This window comes from Giraffa tippelskirchi, chromosome 2, assembly GCF_054371585.1.
Source record: "Giraffa tippelskirchi isolate mGirTip1 chromosome 2, T2T-mGirTip1v1.2.pri, whole genome shotgun sequence".
Taxonomy (NCBI): domain Eukaryota; kingdom Metazoa; phylum Chordata; class Mammalia; order Artiodactyla; family Giraffidae; genus Giraffa; species Giraffa tippelskirchi.
This window is the reverse complement of record NC_137276.1, coordinates 129,986,025-130,004,839: the sequence shown is the minus strand read 5'-3', so window position 1 is coordinate 130,004,839 and position 18,815 is coordinate 129,986,025. Positions and strand designations below refer to the sequence as shown.

Sequence of the window (18,815 nt, the reverse complement as noted above, 5' to 3'; positions counted from 1 at the left end):
ACTCTGTGCGACCCCATAGATGGCAGCCCACCAAGCTCTGCCGTCCCTGGGATTCTCCAGGCAAGAACACTGGAGTGGGTTGCCATTTCCTTCTCCAATGCATGAAAGTGAAAAGTGAACGTGAAGCCACTCAGTCATGTCCGACTCTTCGCGACCCCATGGACTGCAGCCTACCAGGCTCCTCCATCCACGGGATTTTCCAGGCAAGAGTACTGGACTGGGTTGCCATTGCCTTCTCTGACAGGTGTTCTGAGATGGAGACATTTGGAGGAAAATAAAAGACAGATGTCCCTTCAAGCGCAATGACTCGTTTGCTTCCCCAGCTTCAGGCATGACATGAAGCCATTTCCATGAGGTCAAGGGTATTTCAGCCTGTGGAGAATTGAGAAAGAGCAAAGGGGGCTGCAAGGTAGAGGGCCCATCCTGGACTCTGCCTTTACTTCCTTCCTGCAGTAGAGGTGTTCTCTATACTTACTGTGAGTCAGACCTGGGTTTGATGCTGTGTGACACCCACCCACTAGGTGGAAAAAAGACAAGCAAAGGATCACGCTGAGAAACGGGGTAAAAGAAAACAGGGCCCCACGAGGACCACTGGCAGTCTAAGTAGTGGTTCCTATACTTTTCTGAATATTGGAATCACCTGGATCTTTAAGAAATATGAGTGACTGGATCCCACTGCAGTAATCTAATTCATCTGGGATACCACTCGGAGCATCAAGATTTTAAAAACTTCCTGGGTGATCAAATGTGCAGCAAAGTTGGGAAACCATTGGTTTAGTCCATCCTCACTTACAGTTTAGGGTGGACGGGAGGGGGTCACAAGGCTGTTTAACCATATGAAAGCTGCGGTTCCTCATTCTAGACACTTGGATTTAGATATAAAAATCTGAAAATGAACTTCGAGGTGCTTTCAGACCCTAGGAAGAGAATCTGGGAATTCCTCGAGGGAGGCGGGTTGTCTCGTGAAAACCCCCAATCGGGGTGATATGAGCTCCCTGCAGAATGGCGCTGGCCCTGTTCTTTCACAGAAGCCCGGCATTAGTGTCATCAAACATAGCTCCCGCAGGGAGGTAAGCAGCCACCGAGCGGCCGGTGTGCGCACGTGTGCGAGTGTGCCCGCCGGCCCCGCCGGCGTGCACGCGCGGGGCCGCCGGCGAGCGTGCGTTTCCGTTCGGGAGCCCAGGCGGCCTCTGGCTGCGGCTGCAGCAGCGCGCCCGGCGCCCCCTCCCGCCTAGTCCCCTCCCCCGGTGGCTCTCGCTCGCCCTCGTCCCTCCCCCGGCAGCGTCCGCCGTCTCCGGGTGCGCAGGGCAGCGCACAGCACGCGAACCCCTCCTGCAGGCGCCCGGGCGCTACTCGAGCGCCGAGCCCCGGGCGCGCGTGGCGCCCCCTCCCAGACGCCTAAGGACGATGAGCCAAGACGCAGGGGTCGCGGAGAGCAGGTGAGCGCAGTCGCGGGGCTGGGTGGGGGTCGGGGTTTGGGAAGGAGGACGGGCAGAGCGGGGGTGGGGTGCGGCTGGCCCCGACATCGCCGCGTGGAGAAGGGGCTTTGCCGTCTTCGGCATCCTCCACCGCTGGCTCTGCTCTTCCCGTTTTCTGAACGGGGTGGGGGCTCCACTCCCGCCCCGGCATCCCCGCTCCAGCTGCACAAACAAAGCACCCTTCGGTGGCGGCGCCTGCCTGGCGCGGGCACGGAGCATGGGGGTAGCGACTCGCCCTCCAGCCCCGACTCCGATTCCCTACCCGCCGGCAGGGGCCCGGGCGGCTGCACCTGGGTCGGTCGGGCTGCGCCGGGGTCGCGCGCAGGTGCTCGCGCGGGAGGCGGTGGCGCGCGGCTCCGAGGCCCCGGGCGCCCGGCCCGGAGGCGGGGCTACGGCCGGCGCTGCTGCCCCTGTCGTCGCGGTTTGCCGGCGCCAGTTACCCGGCCCCTCGGCAGCGGCGGCTCAAAGGCGGCGGCAGGTGGGCCCGATTTCTTCACATCCACCCGGGGGCAGCGGCTACGGGCGGCGGGCCGGTGGGGAGGCGGCAGATCGCCCTGTGGCATCCCCTTTGCTCCCAGCGCGAGTGGACTCGCGCCCTTCCCGCCTCCGCGCTGACTCCCCGCCCCCCAGGCCGGTTTCTGCTGTCCTCGTCTGCTCCCAGCTCTCGAGCTTCAGCTCTCCGGAGCCCCTGCGCCCTCTGCACCCGGGTTGGGGAGGACTTGGAAGATTTCCTGAACACCACTGGCGCTTTGGCCCCTTGACTTTCAAATGGTTTGAGCCGAGAGCCGGGCTATTTCCGTAATCCCCTTTTGCCCATGCGTGGAACATCCCCATCCCCCCTCCCCCCGCCCCGCGCCAGTCATCCCTTCTACGCTCCCAAGGGGTCCTAATAGTGTTTTTAGCACAGAAGGCACGAGATCAACATTGCTTTTAGGATATCTGCTATTACTGTAAAGGTAGCCAATACCTGTTTGTCATCAGCGTCCCACAGACCTTTAAAGGCAGCCTCTTTTCACGTGGTAATGTGTATTCAGAGCTGGTTTGGGCTGTGGTGGTCGAGTTCTCCAGAGCTCTCATCTGCAGAAGCAGACTTTTGTTATTGGATGCAGTTTCAGGGCACAAGACACGTGACGGCTTGTTTGTGAAATGTATCCTTTAGGTAATCCTCTCATTGCTGTAAGCACATGCAGGAAGCCCGCCCAAAGCAGTGCAGAAACGCTGGGCAAAGATTCAGACTCTGCAGAGAACTTGCTTATGGGACAGTCCCTGCCACATAACAGTTTCTGCACGATCAACTAGAGAATCCGGAGCTTCAAAGTGTTCACGACTTCAGTGTTTCGTGGATTATTCGTTGAACATTAGGCTCATATTGTTTTAGGAAGGAGGGAAGGATTTTTTTGTTTTATTTTATATGTGTTTTTTTTTCTTTCCCCTCCTCTGTTCTTTAAAACACTGTTGCAATCAGGAAGACAGTGTGGAAAGGTTTGTTGTGGCTAGGTTCTGCTGTTGAATTTCTTGACATTAGCATTAATAAAACCCCACTAGGACAAGAACTGGGTCCACTTGGGTCATCAAAAACACTTCTTAGAGGTGGTCAGTTAGCAGGAAGACTTGCAAATGGTTGTTAAAGTGAATTTTGAATCAATAAAATATAGCAAAAGTAAAGTTTTGTTCCAAAAGAAAAGGGAAGTGAATTGAAATATAGTGTGTGAAATCAGCATGCACGGTTATTTACACAAACAAAGCAGAGCTAACTCAACTTCTACCTACTCCTTCCTAGTTCAGTTCAGTTGCTCAGTTGTGTCCATCTCTTTGTGACCCCATTACTCTGAAATGTGTGTCCTCCCTACCTCTTTACATAAAAACTTGCTAGCCCACAGTCGCTGATCTTTCTGGTCTCTTCAGGAAGACTTACTAATGAGTCATTTGCACATTTCAGTGTGGCAGCAAAGTCGATATAATTGTGTGTCAAACAAGAAGTAGAGTCACTCAGTCGTTTCTGATCCCATGGACTGCAGCCCACCAGGCTCCTCCATCCATGGGATTCTCCAGGCAAGAATACTGGAGTGGCTTGCCATTTCCTTCTCCAGGGGATCTTCCCAACCCAGGGATCAAACCCAGGTCTCCTGCATTGTAGGCAGATGCTTTACCCTCTGAGCCACCAGGGAAATCCTAACAAGGGGGAGGTGTAATTCTCTGTAAACTGTAAAACACCCTACAGATGTTTGCTACTGTTACTTGTAATTTTTAGTAGCTGCACAGTATGCCACTCTGATACTTAGGCATTCCCACATTTTTGGCCATTTAAAATGTTATTACTGATTTTTAAATACTAAGGAAGTCTCTATATCTAGGGACTTCCCAGATGGCTCAGTGGTAAAGAATCTGCCTGCCAATGCAGGAGGTGTGGGTTCAATCCCTGGTCCAGGAGAATCCCATGGAGAAGGAAATGGCAACCCACTCCAGTATTCTTGCTTAGAAAATCCCATGGACAGAGGAACCTGGTGGGCTACAATCCATGGGGTTGCAAAAGAGTCGGATATGACTTAGTGACTCAGCAACAGCAACTTTATGTCTAATTACCACATTGTTTCTATCATTTATCCAGTGAACCTTTTTTTTTTTTTCCAATAGCGCAAACTATACGCCAAACAATGTGTTAGATGCTGAGAATGTGGAATCCTTTGCTGTACACACACACACTTCTCTTGTTCTTTAGTTCCCAGGAGTTATAAACGACTTACAAAGTACAATGTGCATGCATGCTCGGTAATGTCTGACTCTTTGCAACCCCATGGAATGTAGCCTGCCAGGCTCCTCTGTCCATGGAATTTTCCAGGCAAGAATACTGGAGTGGGTTGCCATTTCCTGCTCCAGGGGATCTTCACTATCCAGAGATTGAACCTTTGTCTCTTGCATCTCTTGAGCAGCACAATAAAGCCATTAATTTAGATATGCATCAGAGCAGGGTTCAGGGAGGGGAGTAGAGAAGGGATCCCTTCAACTGGGCTGAGTAATGGGAATCACCTCACCCCATCCATTTCCAGTCAGGCCAGCTCTCCTTCTTGCCTGCCCTGGGCACTTAGGACTTCATTCTTTTCCCTCTTCCTACTCCCCTCCTTGACCCCTCACTGATAGAAGTGTTCCAGTTGCCTCCCTTCTCCCTTAAGCCAGCTCAGTTCCAACTGTTTTTCCTCCTGGTCCCACTTCCCTTTGGAGTACAGTACGCAGAGATTTCATTGACAGTTAGTTATGGGAGAAAGAAGGAAGTAAACGTTGAAACTGTTCACCCTACCTGCCACTCCACAGCTACCATTTGGGCCATATCCCAAATGCAGTCATCTCTTCACTTCGCCCACCACCACCCAGGGTCATTCTCCATTCATAAATGTGGCCCGCAAAGCTCAAGTCCTATGTACTTTTCCTTTACCAAGATGCTGAATACCCTTCCTTGAAGTGTGTGTATGTACAATCATACAGAAAACACAGCATCTTAAGTGTACAGCTGATAAATTATCACCAAGTGAACACATCTGTGTAACTACCATCCAGGTCAATAAATAGAACGTGGCATCCTAAAAGCCCCCTTCCTTTTCCTCCTACTTTCCTATCCCTCCATCCCAAAGGGACCAGAGATAGTTTTGCTAGTTTGTGAACTTTATAAAAATAGAATCATACAGCATATGCCCTTTTGTGTCTGACTTCTTTTGTGCTGTTATGTTTGTGAGATTCATCCTCTCAGTTGTGTGTAAGCAGTTTTTCATTCTCGTGGCTTACAGGACCCCCATTTAATGATGGTATCACATTTTGTTCATCTATTTTTCTCTTGAGGAACATGGCAGTTGTTTCCAGGTTTTGCCTGTTACAACTAATGATGCGTGAATCCTTTAGCCTTTTGATATCCAAAAATCTTCCTGTTTGACTACTATTTTCTTTTTCCTACTGGTGTAACTGAAGAAAAGGAAGGGAGGGAATAGATGAAGGAGCCAGCCTGGAGAGCTAGGCCTGTGGATTTTTCACCTTTGCCGGCACTGAATGTTTTCCAAAGCATTTAAGGCTGTGCTCTCATTCGGGGACCCGAACATAGAAGAAAAAAGTGATGGGGTGGCTTACATCCCAGGTGAGGTGATTATAGGTGGTGGTCATGGATGCTTAGAATAAAGGAAACTGGGTGATGATGGAAACCTGCCCAGCTTGGGAAGTGTCCCTTGGGAGAACTGACAGCTGGTGGCTCATGATGCCCACATCTCTCCTCCGCCTTCCCCCACCTGTCTGCCACTTTCCCCTATGGAGTCCTGACCCCCCATCCCCACCCCACCCCTCCTCCCCTGCCCCAGCCTGGTCCCAGAGGGCTTGGAGTTCAGGACATCCTTCTGTCCCTATGCAAGGGGCTGTGTAGTTGGCTTCCAGACCTCAAGTCTGTGAAGACAGTTTCCTTGGAGTATGTTTAAAGTTTCCTAGCCTCCTGAGGGGTGGTACATCTGGTACTACAACTTCTTGGGCAGGGAGGTCTGGCTTTTGTGGCCTGGAGACTGAGATTTTCTTTGGGGAAATGCTTGGACCTTTTGGACTCAATGCAGGCAATGTCTGAGCCTGTAGGCTGTCAGGGTTGCACAGGGTCAGACATTTCCCATGAGAGATGTTGATGACAGCAGATTCTGGAACCTGCGTTGTTGACTTCCTCCTTTGCGCTCAAACTTCAGATCTTCCCAAGAGGGAAGATTTAGAGACCACCACTCGGTGGACCAGATGATCTCCATTCAGCATCCTGGGGTTGCCATCGGCTTGATTACAGAGTTGGAGTTTCTCCACCTCCCTGTCTTTCCTCATCTCCTCCCTTTCTCCCTCTGATCACACTTGCTTTCCTCCTGTTCCTGGATCTTGATCAATTCCTTCCTGCTTCAGACAGAAGTTGTGCGACCTCTACTCCCCCTACCCCCAATTCTTCTCTTGCCTATTCCTGCTTGTCCTTTGTGGCTGAGTTTAAATGTCACTTCCTCAGGGAGCTGCTCAGCCCCCCTCCCACCCCCAATTCTTCAATCTTGGCGCTTCCTTTCTCAGATGCAGGTAGACAGGCTTCCCCATCAGGCTGATGGGTTCTTGAAGCCACAGCGGCAGTTGGTTTATTCACTCATGCCTGGCACATAGTCCATCTGTGTTTGTTAAATGGATGAATTGATGGGTAAACTAGGAGACCCGAGACAGGTTGTAAGATTATCTCTGCTTCTAACTTGCTGTGTGATCTTGGGTGTTTATTAGTTTCACCTCTCCTAGAGTGCATCTCCTAGAGTGCATTAAAAATAATGCATCAGACTGGAAGATCTTTATAGGTTCCTTTCCGTTTCAGTTTTTTCTAACCGTGAGAGGATCCTGTTTGAGGGGTGGTAGCTTTCTCTGAAAATGCAAAAGCTGACCTTAGCATTGAGGTTTAAGTGGTCTTAAGTTTCATGCCTGTGTTCTTAGCATGAGAGCTGCATTCTTCCCAGTTCACCATAGCCTGCTCTGGGCTAAAATGATAGCTTATATTGCTTTTATTGTGCTCTTCCCACATCACATACATTTTATTTCCTGATCTGCCTTCTCTTCCGTTAGTGTGCCCCTTGGGATCAGGTTCCTGTGTCACGTGTCACTTTTATATCCCCTCCGCTTATCACAGCAACTGTGAGTTGATTTCAGTTGATGAAAAAAGATCTGTATTATAGAGAATAGTATTTTCATCGAGTTTATTCCCTGGAAAGTATAACTATTTTATGATTATGCAGATTAACTTTAGTTTGTGACTAACATAAACTCTTTTCCACTTTCTTAACCCATTTAACTTTTTTTGACCTATTTCCTGAAGGTTGATAAGGGCTAAAAGAAGTAAAACAGTAGTTGCTTTCATTCTGGTGAAGAGTTAGAGGAGGATTTGGGCCTTGTTATAGGTTTGTGTGCATGCGTGCTCAGTCACTTCAATTGTGTCTGACTCTTTGCGACCCTATGCTATGTAGCCCGCCAGACTCCTCTGTCCATGGGCTTCTCCAGGCAAGAGAATTGGAGCGGGTTGCCGAGCCCTCCTCCAGGAGATCTTCCTGACGCAGGGACTGAACCTATGTCTCTTTTTTTTTTTTTTGAACCTGTGTCTCTTGAGGCTCCTGTATTGCAGGTTGATTCTTTACCTGCTGAGCCATTGGGGAAGCCCCATTATGGGCTTAATTATGTCTAATAACTTTTTATTATTTACTACAAGGTGACTCTAGTTGAGAATTACCTTCACAGACAGTGGCACCTTAGTAACAGAGACTAGAAAGTATCAAGTGTTTTGTCTTTACCTGCTTGGCAGAATTTTAGGCTTTTTGTTGTGAAACGTACTGATAAAAGCTTGGGCTCTGCAGTCAGATGGACTGGGTTTGTGGTTAAGTTACCCAAGCCTTATTTCCTCATCTGTGAAATGGGGATGATACTAGTTCAGCATCAGACACTAAAAAGTTTGTTGCACAGAGCTCATTGATGCCTGCCAGGTCCTTGGCTCGGGTTCAGGCACACAGTAAATATTTTTTTAAAATATTAGCTATTATAGTATGGTTTAAATATAATAAAATATTATATTAATAATTATATTGATATATAATTATGTATTATATATATTATATGGTGTGCTGCAGTCCATAGGGTCGTGACGAGTTGGACACAACTTGGCAACTGAACAACAACAATTAGTGGTTTTATTTTTCACGCTAAGGATTGTTAAAATCTTTAACTGGAGAATTATTACTCATGGAGCCAGATTTGATTGAAACCCTTCTGGTGCCTACTATCCACCTGTCCAAGCTGCAGTCAGGCCCAGGTGCAGAGGTGGGAGAAAGGCTCCCTCTGGTTGGATTTTACAGTGCCAAGATGCAGCGTTTCTCTCCTCCCACTAAAGGAAAGAGACCTATACTAGGCAGGGCCTGGGAGCTGGTAGGCATAAGGCAGCATTGACGTTACACCTAGTCATCACAATTGAGTCGGGATGAAAATGTAAGGAATTTTAAGTGATACTAAGTAAATGTCCACTTCCATTCCCTACTGATCTTCAGCCCCTAAATTACACTGGGGACACTTGGAATGGGTGCTCCCTCTCCATGATTACTTTAGTTTTCCTTTTAACAAAGCACATGGAAAAGCAGAAAAGAAGATGTGGGGCACTAGCATCCATGTTGCGTGTCAGAGAGGGAGAAAATCTTCCTCCACCCTTCTGGGTTCTTCTGGTCTAAGGACTAAATTGGCATGTGTCAGATTAACAGGAGAAAATCTTACAAAAGTTTTAATAACTGGTGTAGATGGAAGAGGGGCTTCCCAGGTGGTGCTAGTGGTAAAGAATTCACCTGCCAGTGCAGGAGACCCAAGAGAGCCGAGTTCGATCCCTGGGTTGGGAAGATCCCCTGGAGGAGGAAATGGAATATCTCCAGAATTCTTGCCTGGAGAATCCCATGGACAGAGGAATCTGGCGGGGTACAGTCCACGAGGTTGCAGAAGAGTGGCACACGACTTAGCGACAACAGCCATACATGGGAGATGCCAAGGAAAACGTGAGTAACTCTCCAAAGTGGCCAAAGCCCTCAACTTAAATACCGTCCTCAGCAGGTGGACAAGGATGTTGAAGGTGGGGAGAGTGAGTTCTGGGAGTTCCCCGGGAAGAGAACAGCAAACCCCGGTGAGGTTGTCATGAGATTTCAGTCCCTGCCCTTTCACTGATAAGATACAGATTTGGACACCCTTACACATGGAGATTTCCCATACAAATGTTAACGTTTCTCCCAAAAGGCTAACTCCTGCTGGGTTTTCAGCGTTTTTCCTTTGCCTGCTGTTTCTTAGAGAATAACCAGCTTAAAATAACTAATATGCCAAAGAGACATATTTTAGGGTAGCAGATTCTGCTCCCTCTAAAGCAGATTCCTATACAGTGCAAGGGCTCTGTGGGTCCCCTTGGTTGCTTCCTCTACCGGGCTGTGACTTTGGTGTTGCCCAGTGGGTGTTTTGATACAGAGAGCTGACCTTCTACCTTGCAGCCTCATTACCTGGTAAAAATAAAGGTTTTCCATAAAGGTTTTCTGGTTTTTAGCAGAAGTTCTGATATCTATGCACATGCATACACATCTGGAAATAAAGATAAACAGCTGTAGAAAGGGGACTGTGAAAGGGACAGTCAAGAGAAATTTGTCACTGTTTTAAGCAGACATATTTTGTACAATAAGGAAGTCTAACTCTTAATACATGTTCTCATCCGTCCAATTCAGTCACTCAGTCATGTCCAACTCTTTGCAACCCCACAGACTGCAGCACACCAGGCTTCCCTGTCCATCACCAACTCCTGGAGCTTGCTCAGAATCATGTCCATTGAGTCAGTGATGCCATCTAACCATCTCATCCTCTGTCGTCCCCTTCTCCTCCTGACTTCAATCTTTCCCAGCATCAGGGTCTTTTCCAAGAGTGAGTCAGTGAGTCAGTTCTTCACATCAGGTGGCCAAAGTATTGGAATCAGCATCAGTCCTTCCAGTGAATATTCAGGATTGATTTCCTTTAGGATTGACTAGTTTGATCTCCTTGCAGTCCAAGGGACTCTCAATAGTCTTCTCCAACACCACAGTTCAAAAACATCATTCTTCAGTGCTTAGCTTTCTTTATAGTTCAATTCTCACATCCATACATGACTACTGAAAAAAGCATAGCTTTGACTAGACGAACTTTTGTTGGCAAAGTAATGTCTCTGCTTTTTAATATGCTGTCTAGGTTGGTCATAGCTTTTCTTCCAAGGAGCAAGCACCTTTTAATTTCACGGCTTCAGTCACCATCTGCAGTGATTTTAGAGCCCTCAAAAATAAAGTCTGTCACTGTTTCCATTGTTTCCCCATCTATTTGCCATGAAGGGGCAGGCTTCGGCAGTATGTGAACTCTGAACTTACACATGTTCAAGCTGGATTTAGAAAAGGCAAAGGAACTAGAAATCAAATTGCCAACATCCATTGGATCATCGAGAAAGCAAGAGAGTTCCAGAAAAACATCTACTTCTGCTTTATTGACTACGCCAAAGCCTTTGACTGTGTGGATCACAACAAACTGGAAAATTCTTCAAGAGATGGGAATACCAGACTACCTGACCTGCCTCCTGAGAAATCTGTATGCAGGTCAAGAAGCAACAGTTAGAACTGGACATGGAACAACAAACTGGTTCCAAATTGGGAAAGGAAAATACGTCAAGGCTGTATATTGTCACCCTGCTTATTTAATTCATATGCAGAGTGCATCGTGCAAAATGCCAGGCTGGATGAAGCGCAAGCTGGAATCAAGATTGCTGGGAGAAATAGCAATAACCACAGATACGCAGATGACACCACCCTTATGGCAGAAAGCGAAGAACTAAAGAGCCTCTTGATGAAAGTGAAAGAGGAGAATGAAAAAGCTGGCTTAAAACTCAACATTCAGAAAACTGAGACCATGGCATCCAGTTCCATTACGTGTTCTTATAATTACTTTTAAATTAAAAGGCACAATGACTGCATTATAAGGGTATGAGTCTGGAGAAAAATGATGCAATGGCTGGCTTGTTCTTCTATGCATTTCATTGGGAACCATGTTTTAGTCTTTCTTAATGTCTTGAAACATTTCCTAATTTCAGGCTTACCACCACTCTCTGACCTTCTGAGCCGGAGGTTAGGATTAAAAAATAAGAGGACTTGGGTCTGAAAATGCATAGTTTTCCTAGGACATGGAGCTTGGGAAATACCAAATACTTGGGAATGTTTATCAGAAAAAACCTTGAGTCAAGGAGGTTTTCAAAATCTGAAGGCTCCTGACCAACTTGACTGAAGAAGAGAAAGGAAGGGACTAGCCGTTGGTCTGCTGCTTTTGTTCTGTTCTTCCTCGGTTTACTGTCACTGCCAGGGTTGGGTCAGTGGGTGAAGTGGTGGGGAGTGAAGGGAGACATGGTACCAGGGGCTTTGAAGTCCTAATGGCCCAGGGTCAAGTGCTCCTTTTCTGTTTGTTAGCTGTGTGACCTCAAGGAAGTTAATGAACCTCTCTGAGCCCCAGTCTCTGCATTTGTCAAATGGCCTTCATAGGCTTATTGGGATGATTCAATGAGAAAACCCAGAAAGATTTTAAACACCTATAACTGCAAATAACACCATTGTTTTCTTCCTGGTTTTTCATTTATTCATCGAAGATTCTGATTTGATGGGCCCAGAAAAATGGTTTTTTGAAGGCACTCTGAGATTCGAATGTCTCAGTCCATGCCTTGTGAAATGCTGTTCCTGGGGGATAAGGAGCAGTTTGGGCATCATGGCGGAGGGCAGGGCTGTCACTTGTATGCACAAACTCTACATGTCCGTGGGGCACACGTAGCTGAGCTCCAGACCTGCAAGGCTCACGGCAGTGACCCTTTTCAGGCGAGGGTGCAGAGGGTGGTATGTATGTGTGTGTGTGTGCTATGCAGGGTGTGCTTGGGAGACTGAAGAACATTCCATCTGGGGGAGCACGAAGGGTGGGCGACAAGGGAGCAAGGTGGGGGTCCATGTGTGCTGTGCCAGGGAGCTCAGGCCAGGAAGGAGTGAGAAGCCACAAAAGGGCAAAGACATGATAAGGTCCTGCAGAGGGACAGACCAAGAGAGTGAGACAGTAATTGTGAGAGAGTGTGAGAACCAGTGGGAGAGAGAGCTTGCAGGCAGGCAGAAGCGGTGTGCGGTGAGGAGGGGAGAAGTTTGAGAGATGGGTTGGAGGAAGCGTGGGAGGAGTCTGATTGTGCTGCTTGCTGAGAAAGAGGGAGCAAGAGTTAGTGATGACTGGGAGGTTCCAGTTAGGTGACCTGGTGATTCTCTGCAAAGACAGGTCAGGAGGAGCAGGTTTTCTTGGAGAGGAGAAGGCAAGGACTAGCTAGTGCTGATTGTATGTAAAGTGCTGAAGTGACCCTCGGGCCTTAAGTATCTGGAATTCAGGAAAGAGGCCTGGGAAGGGGTCAGAGATCTAGGATCTGCAGCTTTGGCCTGAGGGAGGGCCTGAGGCAGTGTGTGGAGGGCCCACTGAGGTGGTCTTGGCACAAAGTGAATTGCCAGGAGCTGATGGAGCTGGGAGATGGAGCACCTGGAGGCGGGAGAGGCCACCACAGGAGAGAGGGAGAAAACCAGATGAGGGGCACTGGAGCCGCAGTGGAGCCTGTCATCTGCTTCATCTAAAGCGAGGTGGGCCCTAAGGACGGGCCCCTTGGGCTTATTGGGCAAGGATCCTCGGTGCCTCTAGCTCGAGTGGTTTCCGTACGTGGGAAAAAGCAGAAGGCAGGTAGCTTTGAGTCTGGGAGAGGGCGGGGAGTGGGAAGCGGAGATGGGGAGTTCTCCCTTGAGACCTCCCGTGAGACTGAGCAGGGCAGAGCTGAGCAGGGCAGAGCCGGGGTGGGGATGCAAATACCAGGTCAGGCAGCGGAAGGACCAGTTAATTGAATGGGGGAGCTGTCCAGGCCCTTCATCTCCTGGAAGTGCTCTATCTGAGGGAGGAGGCTGGAGAAGCAGATGAGAAGACCTTGGAGTGAGCGGGCGAGCAGCCCTCTGTAGGAGCCAGGAGGAGGGACTGGAGGCCAGCGGGGCGGGGCGAGGTGGATGGATGGGCTGGAGACGTGGGTGTGGGGGTTCAGCGCAGTGACCCTGTGCGCGGTGCTGCTGCTACCTGCTGCTGGAGGTACCCGGGGTGTGAGCGGACCGGCAGGGCTTTCCATGCACACTCCAAAGTCACCTTTATCCCTGTGGTTTCGAGTCCGGCTGGAGTGGGGAGTGAGGGGGCAAGAAGAGCCTTGAGGAGGGAGAGAGTTATTCCACCTGCCAACATTTCTGGAGAAACATAGTATGATCATTTTGAAGACTTTCATAATTATTTATATAAAATTAGTATCAGTTTATAAAACTGTTTTTCTTTTCTTGTTCTAGTGATGATCACAACGCCTCTTCAGAAGAAAAAGGTATGAACTCTTAAGTCAACGTTGAGTAATCGAAACACTTAAGCTGCCCTGTGTGGAAATTTGCATTTTTAGAAAATGATTTCTTTATTCATTTTATTTATTGGCTGAAATTGCCTCATTACATTCATGCAGTCACCAGCTTACAGAAATGTGTTGAAATAATCAATAGGTTAGGATGATGGGATAATGACAGTTTTTCAGAATTTTCTTTAAGATTATTTGTCAACAGATATTTAAAACAATGAAATGTAAAGAATTTATACCTTTGTGGTTTTTATAACAAGAATAGAAAACAAATGCTCTTACATCTCTTTCCTTTTAAACTCTGGCTCTAATGTTCTTTTTAACCTTATTTTAAATTCAATAGAGTAAGAATAGAGAAGCATTGTCAACCGAATTCTATAATTGTTTTATGCACGAGTAGATATTTTCTTTAATACTTGAGTGTTATCATCAATTATAGATACTTAATGAAAATAGCAACACCTAATTCTATCCCTGAAACTGGGTCAAGTAAAACCTCTGCTATTAAAAGAAGGTCATGGTCTAGGTTTAGGGGTTGCTGAGGCTTGAGTCCCTTCTCTCAATTTCTCTCTCTGACCAGCAAAGTACTGGCACCTTCCTTACTTTCATATTGTCCTGATTTCATTTGTCTACTGCATGGTCCTTCCTTGTCCTCACACATGCCATTGGCTAGGACTTGGATTTTCTCCTAATTTCTGCAGAGTGCCCATCACACGGTGGACAGTAAGTCAGTGAAGGGACAGTAGTCTCTGCCTGCGCCGAGGGGAAGCAGTCAGCCAGTAATCGAGCCCCTTCTGTTCACCAGCCTGGCATGAGTGAATGTTCCAGAGAAATAAAATGGAAGAGTGCTAGGTCCTGTTCCATGAGCCCTAATTGAGCGTGGCATAAATACAGATGAGGGGCATGGTAACTAAGTGGCAGTCCTTCCCTACACAGAAATACTCCTGCTCTAGTTGATATTGTTGGTAACTTCTGCAACAGTTACCCTTTCTTCTCCTTTACTATAATATCTCCATTCCCATGTACCTACACTGGCCTCAGCTCTTATCACTTCATAGCTGAATCTCTGCAGCAGAGTTTTAGACTCTCTGGAGTCTAATGCATCCTGAACAACAGTACCCACCCCCACCCCCCCAAAGTCCACCAGCATCTTTGGGAACACCAAGGCCCATTTCAGCTTGAAACACTCATGTAATTCTGCATTTCCATATCATTCCCTGTAGGAGAACCATCCCCCAAGGCCAGTTCTTCTCAATTGTGTTTGAGGTTCTCCCTAGTCTGGTCCCAGCTTATCTGGATCCTCACCTCCAACCTATCTGTGTCATTTCACTAAATCGGTGATGGCTGTTTGCATGAATTGACTGTTCAGTGGGAAAGGACTCCAAGTCTTTTGTATAGTAACACCATTGTCTGCTTTTCAGTTACAAAATCTAAAACCAGGTGCTTTTTTTCCCTTTCTGGTGTCAAGTTACTTAATCACAAGGGATGTTTTTAGGGAGTGGCTAAGTTGATCAAACACAGAGACAGTGCCACTCCTTTGGCACAGAACTGAGAGGTTGCCAGGGACCCAACCAAAGGTCATTATAAAGTTTATTGGCTTTCTGTTTGCCCTCTCTTGGAAAAGGCTTAAGGTTGCTTGGTCTAAATCTTTTTTCCTTTGAGAATATGGCCTTGCCTACCATTGGTAACTGGGTGTTAATTTGACTTGCAGTGCTGCTTTGGGTTTAAAGAGGTGATTCAGTTTATAGAAGAGGATACTTCTGTTATGTTTGGTTTAGCAATTTTTTACAAAAATGAACACAATCTTCTATTTTATCCTTGTATTTATACTACTAAACTTGATTTCTTTCTCAAAATTTAGATTGCCCCAGCCCCAACCTAGATACTTCAGGGGACTCGAAATCAGGTAAGAGATATGATTAACATTGGTAAATGCCCAAATAAAATTTTTATAAAATAACCAAGATAAATAACATCGCAAGATAGCATCGCAAGATAAATAACAATTTATTTTTCTGTTTTACTTCAAGCAATCTGCATGAAAGATAGGAACTTTCATCTTTCTACTTCAAAGAGCTGATTAAGTTTTAAACTTTCATGGTTACCTAGCCTAGTGAAATCAGTAACTTAAAATTCGGTGATGAAGCTGTACTTAATGAAACTGAGAATTTATCTGATGAGGTAACTGGACCATTTTCTAGATTGGCTTCACTAACCTAATACAGGGTCCTCTGCGGGCCAAGCCAGGTAGTAGCCAAGCTGGGGTAGTCCTGGGAGGTTTCCCAGAGGAGGTGATGGTTGACTTGAACTCTGAAGGATGCATTGCGGTAACAGGGCAAAGGCAGGGACAAGACTTATCTGAGTTCAAAAGGCTTGCAGGTGTAAATGTCCCCACGTGGGAAAGTACACCGTGCTTGTTTGCAGAGACTGAAGAAGGTCAGATGACTTCCCCTCAGAGAGCGAGGGGAAGGGTGCCAGGGCCAAAGTGTGTGTAGAGACAGGTGGGGGCTAGATTGCATAGGACCTTTGGATTACAAAAGCTTTTCTCCAGAGTGGATGTACAAATGGCCAATAAGCACATGAAAGATGCTCAATATTATTTCAGGGAAATACAATTCAAACCCACAGAAAGATGCTGCTTCACAGCCACTAGGGTGGCTTCAATGAAAAAGATAATAGCCAAGTATTGTCAAGGATGTGGAGAAATTGGAACCCTCATACACTGCTGATAGAGGGCTTCCCCAGTGGCTCAGTAATAAAGAATCCACCTGCAATGTAGGAGATGTGGGAGATGTGGGTTCAATCCCTGGGTTGGGAAGATCCCCTGGAGGAGGAAATGGCAGCCCACTATAGTATTCTTGCCTGGAAAATACCACCAGAGGAGCCTGGTGGGCTCCTGTCCATAGGGTCACAGAGAGTCGGATATGATTGAACACCCACACCCACCCACACTGCTGATAGGAATGTAGATTGACACAGCCACCTGGGAAAACAGTTTGGTAGTCCTCAAATAGTTAAATATAATTGCCATTTGACCTAGTAATTTCTCTCCCGTGTATATAGCCAAGAGAAATGGAACCATATCTCTACAAAAGAACTTGTGCATGAGTGTTCACAGCAGCATTATTCATGATATTAAAAAATCGGAAACAACCCAAAGGTCCAGCAAGTTTTAAATGCATAAACAAAATGTGCTGTCCCCATTTGTGTGTGTTGCTGTGACTGCTGTAAGAAAGTGCTATAGACTGGGGAGCTTAAGCAGCAGAAGTATGTTGTCTCACATTCTGGGGGCTAGATGTCTGAGTCAGAATATTGGCAGGGTTGGTTCTCTCGGAGGACTAGGAGGGAAGGTCTGTTCCCTCTTTCCTGGCTTTGTAGGTAGCCATCATCATGATCTCATGATGTTCTCCTTGTGGTGTGTCTCTGGGTCTGAATTTCCCGTTTTTGTAAGGACACCTGTCATCTTGGATTAGTGTCCACCCTGAAAACCTCATTTTACTTAAAGATAAATACTTCTATGAAGACTGTATCTCCACATAAGGTCATATTCTAAGGTACTGTGGGTTAGGACTTAAAACATGAAGTTTTTGTGGGGGGACACAATTCAATATTATAGCACCATACAGTGGAATATTATTCAGCCATAAAAAAGAACGAAGTGGTGATACATGCTACATGGTGGAACCTTGGAAACATGATCAGTGAGAAAAGCCAGGTACAAAAAAAGCCCATCTATTATGTAATTCCATTTACGTGAAATGTCCAGAACATGCAAATCTATTCAGGCAGGAAATAGAGTATTGGTTATCTAGGTCTAGGGGGAATGGGGAGATTGGAAGTGATAGTTAAAATGTACAGGGGATTTTAGGGGATGTTGAAAATGAAAAATTGATTGTTGTGATGGATGTATGTTTGTTGTTGCTTAGTTGCTCAGTTGTGTCCGACTCTTTGTGAACCCACGGACTGTAGCCCACCAGGCTCCTCTGTCCATGGTGCTTCTCCAGGCAAGAATACTGGAGTAGATTGCCATGTCCTCCTCCAGGGGATCTTCCCAACCCAGGGATCAAACCCAGTTCTCCTGCATTGCAGGCAGATTCTTTACCGTTGAAGCCACCAGGGAACTGTGAATATATGAAAAGCCATTGAGTTGTACACTTTGAATTATGTAGTATGTGAATTAGATCTCAATAAGGTTGTTACAGAAAAATAAAAAAAAGTTATATCAGAAGGAAAAAATCTGAAGCTTGTCATCCAGAAAAAAAATCCATGTTTTCTTGAAAAAACTTCAGCTCAATCATTTCTGTGCCCAGAGCCGTACATCCCGAACCATTTTCTGGGACTGTGGTTTTTTGCATGCTTGATTTACTCCTGTGATTAGGTTTATTTGCAACAGAATATATTTTAGGACAGACAAGTAGCAAAAGTTGTCTCTCTAATTTGTTTCCTTGCCCTTGTCATTTCTGAAAACAGGGCCACCTGGCAATCTTGTTGCCAGATGGGAGTTTTTATCTTTATATCTGGAAGATTAAGTATATTTTCCCTTTTTTCATCAAGGTAATTTTGTGCTGGTTTGATGATTACATCAGTTATCTTTATGAGGTTTCCGTGTTCCTAGTGACTTAAGAATGGTCCCTAAAGTTGTGCTAAGTACCCTTTGGTTTTAACGTCAAATAAAAAAGTAGGAGAAGGATGGTTTCGTAATATGCAACCAAAATGAAGATTAGGAGACTGTGCAAGGACTGCTATCTAAGAAAGGAGGAGAAAGCCTGCTGCTGGCAACAGTGTCTGAAATTGAGAGTTAAAAATGTTTGAATGCAGAGTATAGTAGATAATTCAGATTCTCTAGTGAGGGGAGAGATGTTTCAGATCAGAGTGGGGTGAAGCCTTCTCAGCTAGCTGAAGGGAGGCTGCTCAGGAAGTGTAGGTGGGAATCCCCTGGCGGCCCGGTGGTTAGGACCCGATACTTTCACTGCTGAGGACCGGGCTTCTAGGCCGGCGAAGGCATGGGACTTGGGATTTCAGTTTGCCTGCTGTCACGTTCCCTCTGTTCCCTTTCTCACCTTTCTGTCCTTCCTTTCAATTTTTTTTTTTTAAGGTTTATTTTTAAAAGTTTAGCCTATTTTTAGTGGAATGAAATGGGTCAGAGAAAGGGGTGTAGGTTTTGTCTGCTTCTAGGCTGGCATTCAGGACAGCTGGGTGTGATGAAGGTGGAGCCATCAGGATGAGAAAATGAGAGAAACGAAACTCGAAACTCGAGAGTTGGGGGCTGTTTGCATGTTAGCTTCCCCGAACAGGGATCCTGCTGCCAGAGCTGTAGCCTACGCAAACATGGGGAGGCTTTAGTGCTGGTG

General features: G+C 46.6%; 1 protein-coding gene across 1 annotated transcript in view; it reads left to right on the top strand.

Annotated features, from left to right (window-relative positions):
• The first annotated feature begins 1,695 nt into the window (after positions 1-1,695).
• The window catches only part of LOC145539589 (uncharacterized), a 40,799-nt gene continuing 23,679 nt past the window's right edge, over positions 1,696-18,815 (top strand). The window contains exons 1-4 of the mRNA XM_081573647.1: positions 1,696-1,701; positions 1,751-1,956; positions 13,409-13,440; positions 15,326-15,370. Of these exons, the coding sequence (XP_081429773.1) occupies positions 1,696-1,701; positions 1,751-1,956; positions 13,409-13,440; positions 15,326-15,370 (289 nt within the window). The remainder of the gene's footprint in view (positions 1,702-1,750; positions 1,957-13,408; positions 13,441-15,325; positions 15,371-18,815) is intronic.